This window comes from Pinus tabuliformis, chromosome 1_2 (genome assembly GCF_031772625.1).
Source record: "Pinus tabuliformis cultivar Carrire ecotype Pingquan chromosome 1_2, CPIR1, whole genome shotgun sequence".
Taxonomy (NCBI): Eukaryota; Viridiplantae; Streptophyta; class Pinopsida; order Pinales; family Pinaceae; genus Pinus; species Pinus tabuliformis.
The window spans coordinates 790,928,964-790,935,414 of record NC_142298.1 but is presented as its reverse complement, the minus strand read 5'-3'; the positions used below and the strand labels follow the sequence as shown (position 1 = coordinate 790,935,414).

Sequence of the window (6,451 nt, the reverse complement as noted above, 5' to 3'; positions counted from 1 at the left end):
CATTATCTAAATTACATTTTTTATCGCAAAAATGGATTGAACACCTTGGAAAACCCTTGGGACACATGAATTTTAGAGATTCGACAACTTAAAACCAATATTTTACCAATTTCTCATCAAATTTGAGGCAAAATCCATTGAAAAGACTACTTGGAAAAGAGCTAAAAAAAAAATTGTCCAAATAAATTATTACATTTTAAACTTTTATCACCTTAAATTAAATACAATTTTGTTTATTTAATTAACTAATTAATTACAAAATTATTTTTGTTAATTTGATTTATTATTGTAATATATTTTATGCTCCTTGTCAATTGAGCTAATAATAATAATAATAATAATGTCGTAAGGCATTTCCCTCTGAAATGGACTCCCCCAAATGTCTTTCTTTCCTAATCGTAGCCGTTAGATCTTTTGTTAGACGATTGAACAAAAATCAGCCGTCTAATTTAATAAAAAAATGTTTTAAAACATTAAAAAACCTTAAAAAGCGTTATTAGGCCAATGAACAATGCTCTCCGCTTGACATCTGTGTGCTTTTTACAGAGGAGTTCCAGATAGAGTCCGTTTGTATTATTAGTGCAGTTTATGGCAATGAACTCCAGCGCCGGTGGCCTCAAGGATGGCGTTAAAGTCCCTTTTGTTGGCGAAATCAGGTGGGTATTTTTGAAGGAGGCAGTGAAAGTATGGCTGTGAAATCCCAAGAATTTGGCACTGTTAATATGGGGTATTGCTGTGGCAGTATCTGGAGCTATTCTTTTTTTGGTTCTGGTTGGCTTTCTTAACAGGGCCGTGCCTAAAAAGAGTGAGAGGGATGCTTGGTTTGAGGTCAATAATCAAATTCTAAATGCGCTTTTTACCATGATGTGCCTTTATCTACACCCACAGCGTTGTTATCATCTTTTACTTCTCATTAGATGGAAACCAGAGGACATTGTCAATCTTAGAAAGGTCTACTGTAAAAATGAGACTTACAAACCTCATGAGTGGGCACACATGATGGTAGTTGTGCTACTTCTACAAATAAATTGTTTTGCGCAGTATGCGCTCTCTGGTCTGAATTGGGGCTATAAGAGATCACAGCGTCCGGCTATTGGAGTGGGTTTGTGCGTTTTTGTTGCAATAGGCGCCCCTGTTGCAGCTGGTCTTTATCTTATCCTGAGTCCTCTTGGGAAAGATTACGAAGCCGAAGGTGATTTGGAGACTACGGTTATAAGTATCACTGATGCAGATGCAGATGCAGATGTTATTAGGATAGATGATAACTCTGTGAAAAACAAATCTACATACGCGCGGCTTGAGAAGAAATACTCTCTTCTTAGAAGAGGTAGTAAAAGAATGGAACCTAAACCGGAATGGCAGGGAGGTCTATTTGACTGCTGGAGTGATCCTTCTGTTGCATTTTTTTCAACATTTTGTGGGTTCTGCGTTTTTGGGTGGAATATGGATAGACTGGGGTTTGGGAACATGTATGTGCACATAGTGACCTTCATTTTGTTGTCCATGGCCCCTTATTGGATCTTCACCTTGGCTGCTATCAATATTGATAATGAGAATATTCGGGAAGGTCTTGGTATCATTGGGATCATTCTTTGCGTGTTTGGGCTTCTATACGGTGGGTTTTGGAGGATTCAGATGCGAAAGAGGTTTGGCTTACCTGGAAATGGCTGCTGTTGTGGGCAGCCTAATGTGACAGATCTAATGCAGTGGCTTTTCTGCGGTGTTTGTTCTCTCTGTCAGGAGGTTCGCAGTGGAAATTTCTATGAGGTCTGTGAGGATAAACTCTATTCTAAAAAATATCTTGGCCAAGATTCACAAGACCTGAGAGATGCTTCACCGAGTTTGGCTCCGTTGGGTCATGAACCAGGATCACCAGCTTTGAATTCACCCTCTTGGGTCAAATCAGACATGTCACCAAATTTGAATGCTCAAGCTTCAGTGTCGCCAGTTTTGAGTCCAATGCATTATTCCATTGAAAACTCTCTTCCTCCACAGGGTATGCCCCTTGTGCGAGAAGGGTCGACATTTCCTTTGTCTAACTTTCTTTCAGCGGAAACTCATATTACGATTTCTCCAGATTCAGAATCAGCGGATGCACATAACGTGGCAGCTCAAACAGAAAATCTAAAGAGGGACGGCTATCCGATGAATGCACCCATTCCCCAGAGACTGGAAAAATAAGAATAGGGCATTAACGCAATCATACTCCTATGGTTGATGGCTGGAAGGTTAAATTGAATTACCCTGGAAACTTGTCCAGTATTAAGATGCATCTAGACATTGACTTGTTCTGTAGCTTTCTGCAGTGCCCATTGTTACAGTTTACACTTCAGGTTTGGTTGATTCTTTTCTTTATTCGATACAGTGGTTAGATAGAAACGTTCATTGGCATTGTTCTTTAGTCCATGAAACCTTACCTTACTTAGAAGGGGTTGATTGGTGCAGGAACAACATTTCGAGCTTTACAGATCATCCATCCGTCTTTTATGTTGCTCCACGGACTGTGAAAGTAAGAAATGTGAGATAAGAGCAGTCAACAGTTCCTCACTGATGTATATTTGTCTACAAATACGCAAAATATGAGATTCTGATTTTTAACTGTGTTGATGCAATTTAATTTTGCTTTCTCATCTAAATTATCTGACTGAATCCTCTGTAGTGAGTTAGTAATATATTTTGGGACAAATTGCATTACCTGTACTGAACCACATCCTAACATGGAATATTTCCCGTGTATGGTTTGCATTTATGTTCTGTACATTCAAATTTACATGATTTATGGTTCTATGGACAAAGCTGGATAGTTCTTTCTAATTCTTGATCACTATGTGGATCCAATACATTGAACTTGGAGCATTGCTGACAAATGAAGAGGATTTTAAAAGAAAAATTATGCCTTCATCTGATCTACAACCTGTGAGGGAAATTTTACTTTTATCTAGCTCAGGCTGCCTCTCCATAAAACACTACCTTTTGGTAGCAAAAGCGGAAGAAGGAAAACCTCTAGAGCTGGAGGCGAATGAAGAGGAGCAGGGCAAACTTTCCAGAGCTGGGAGGGAATGAAGGGGAGCAGTGGGAGTCTAACACAGGTGGAATAAAAGTGAGTTATGTTCGACTCAAGGAGACAAGGATGAGCCGGTCTGGTGATTCTCTACCCCCAGACTCGGCTTCAATGCAATGCAATGTTTGTTAACAGATCGGCCTGATGGAATCTAATGGCAGTGGAAACCACTTTGGAAAATCAAGTCCCCACTAAAAGCATGAAGCAAGGATCTTCATGTGGCTGGCCATATAGAACAAGGCCCTACTCTGTGTAAGTACTACATGGTACAGAAGAGGATTGGACATGGGCCAAGTCGATGTACTTTATACAAGCTGGATGAGGAAGCTATAGGAGATCATCTTGCCCATATTCTTCCCCATTGTGGGCTGGAATGGATAGCCTGATACGGGTAGGAGGTGTTGGGCAAGGTGAAACTAAAGTAGTAAGTTTTACATAGTGGCAGTAGAAGCCAGATTTAAAAGAGTTCAAAGCTTTACTCTTGATTGTTGGGAATTTGGTTTGCAAGGAACGTTGACGCTTTTGAAGGGAGATTCATCCCACCTTTCCAGTGTGCATCCCAACACAGATTTATATTTGCTAGTTATATAACTCTTCCCAAAGCAATGCCTGAGAGGCAGCCTTTTCACGATTTTGACGGAGCAAGCCAAGGATCTCCTCCCAAATATAAATATAAAGCAAGTGGCATAATTTTTTTTTAAAGACACCCACTTTTTCAGGGTCAAGGCCAGATTGGGAGAGGAATTTGACAGTTATGCTAAGCTCCTTGCTTTGAAATTGCTTATTAATATACTTTGTAAAAAGGGGTTCAAGCTTCAGATTTTTGGTGGTAATAAATTCGATGAAGGGTGAATTTACGGTGGGGAAATGGTCTTAATTCTGATTTTTGATGAGTTAAAAGGTCGATTTCTGACTCCATTTCTTTTTTCATCATGCCTACAGAGAACTCAACTCTGAAATTGATCTCTGGTGACTCAATTGGTGGTAATAATTTGGATGAAGGATGAATTTAGAATGGGGATCTGGTCTGAATTCAATCTCTAGTGACTCAATTGATGGTAATAATTTGGATGAAGGGTGAATTTAGAATGGGGATCTAGTCTTAATTCTGATCTTTGATAAGTTAAAAGGTCAATTTCTGTTTTTAACTCCATTTCCTTTTTGACAAATCATGTTTACGGAAAACTCCACTCTGAAAATGATGTCTTTCTAAAGCAGGACTATAGATTTTCGTAGTTGGTCTGTTTTAGAAGTTAAGGATGGGCAAGCTATTTCAAAATGCATTATTTTAGTCTTGTGACTCACAATAGCTAGAAGTCGCTTCCAAATTGGTCCTGATCCTCTGTTATATATACTCGTGGGCAAAAGCTCCTGATATTATTTAATGGCTCATGTTTGACAGCTTAATTCCCTTTGTTACAAGATGAATGCCATATGCTGGGAGAGTTGTGATTTCTCTTTTTCAAAAGTTATCCTTTTCTTTGGATGTTATATCATGCGGATATTAATGTGATTTTGATGAGATTTTTGAACCTGTTTTGACAATTTGTGATTTTTATGAGCAATATTAGGATCACACTGTAGGCTCTCTTTGGACAGATCTTGAGCCTACTCGGGCATAAAATTCTAGCAGGGAATAATCTTGAAATGCTTTGTGCATATGCAGAAAGTAAAGCTAAGCTATTTTAACATTTGACCATTTATTCATGGAACAGATTTACTAATTAATAGTTGGTCCTTATTAAGGAACTTCAATGAGGATGACACGCCTTCCATCTCTCACTACACTGTTAATGCCCACTTTGGCCTAGGAGATTATATTTCACAACATTTCTAGCTTCATAGGGCAAGGAAAAAATTACATCTCTTCCTTCCTTAAGAGCTTAAACCACCTGCCTGGTTGCATGATATTGTTCACGCGACCGATAATCTCCATAATCATTTGACAATCTTATTGTCCAAAATCAATTCTTCGTTGAAGGCGTAAGATAAGATTCATATATTTTCTTGATTTTCCAAATATTTTAAAAATGATCAAAAGATATATATTTTTTAATTTTTAATTTTTTATTTCTTAAATATTAAAAAAAAATAAAAAAAGTCAAATTTTGATTTTCTAAATATTTAAAAAATATCAAAAGTCAAATTTTGATGTAAAGAAATCTTTTACTTCACAATGAATTTAATGCACAGACATGCACAAACAAATATGATGTCTTTACAAATGAATCTCATCTCTTTTATTATAAATAGGATATGTCTATATAGATGAATCTTATCTCTTTTTATTATAAATAGGAGAATATGAAAATATTTTTTTATTATAACTGAATTTAATGCAGAGTTAGGAGAATATGAAAATATTTTTTTATTATAAATGAATTTAATGCAAAGTCAAATATGATCTCTATACAAGTGAATCTCGTTTACTTTATTGTCTAAAATCAATTTTTTTTGTTCTTGTTGTTGAAGGGATAAGACAAGATTCATATATTTTTTTGATTTTCTAAATATTTTAAAAATATCAGAATATATATATTTTTTATTTTTTAAATATTTTAAAGAGATGGAAATTCAAATTTTGATTTTCTAAATATTTTGAAAATACCAAATGGGAAATCTTTTTTTTACAATAAATTTAATGCAAAGACCAATATGACATTTATATAAATGAATCTCTATCTCTTTTATTATAAATTTAATGCACAGACATGCACAAACAAATATGATGTCTTTACAAATGAATCTCATCTCTTTTATTATAAATAGGATATGTCTATATAGATGAATCTTATCTCTTTTTATTATAAATAGGAGAATATGAAAATATTTTTTTATTATAACTGAATTTAATGCAGAGTTAGGAGAATATGAAAATATTTTTTTTATTATAAATGAATTTAATGCAAAGTCAAATATGATCTCTATACAAGTGAATCTCGTTTACTTTATTGTCTAAAATCAATTTTTTTTGTTCTTGTTGTTGAAGGGATAAGACAAGATTCATATATTTTTTTGATTTTCTAAATATTTTAAAAATATCAGAATATATATATTTTTTATTTTTTAAATATTTTAAAGAGATGGAAATTCAAATTTTGATTTTCTAAATATTTTGAAAATACCAAATGGGAAATCTTTTTTTTACAATAAATTTAATGCAAAGACAAATATGACATTTATATAAATGAATCTCTATCTCTTTTATTATAAATAGGAGAATACGAAAATAGGAGAAATGAATCTCTTTTATTATAAATAGGAGAATAGGAGATAGCGCCACATGATGTAACCTATCAGTAGGTCAATTTAGTCCTAATAAATAAAGTAATAATAAATGCTTATTAGAGTTTTAACCATCCTCATCTTTTAAAAATGTTTTTCCTTTAG

General features: G+C 34.7%; 1 protein-coding gene across 2 annotated transcripts; it reads left to right on the top strand.

Moving 5' to 3' along the window:
• The first annotated feature begins 793 nt into the window (after positions 1-793).
• Positions 794-2,961, top strand: LOC149208266 (uncharacterized). Of its 2 annotated transcripts, none has more exons than XM_089394037.1 (2): positions 794-2,228; positions 2,446-2,961. In XM_089394037.1, exon 1 carries the CDS (start codon positions 862-864, stop codon positions 2,179-2,181), a length of 1,320 nt encoding a protein of 439 aa, XP_089250163.1. In that variant the 5' UTR covers positions 794-861; the 3' UTR covers positions 2,182-2,228; positions 2,446-2,961. The 2 variants fall into 2 exon arrangements, 1 of the variants encoding a protein (XP_089250163.1); XR_016252079.1 differs by having other exon boundaries at positions 795-2,333.
• The last annotated feature ends 3,490 nt before the right edge of the window (positions 2,962-6,451 follow it).

Bases quoted from the DNA above. Each gene is read 5' to 3' on its own strand.
- LOC149208266 (XM_089394037.1), top strand. From the start codon at position 862: ATGATGTGCCTTTATCTACACCCACAGCGTTGTTATCATCTTTTACTT.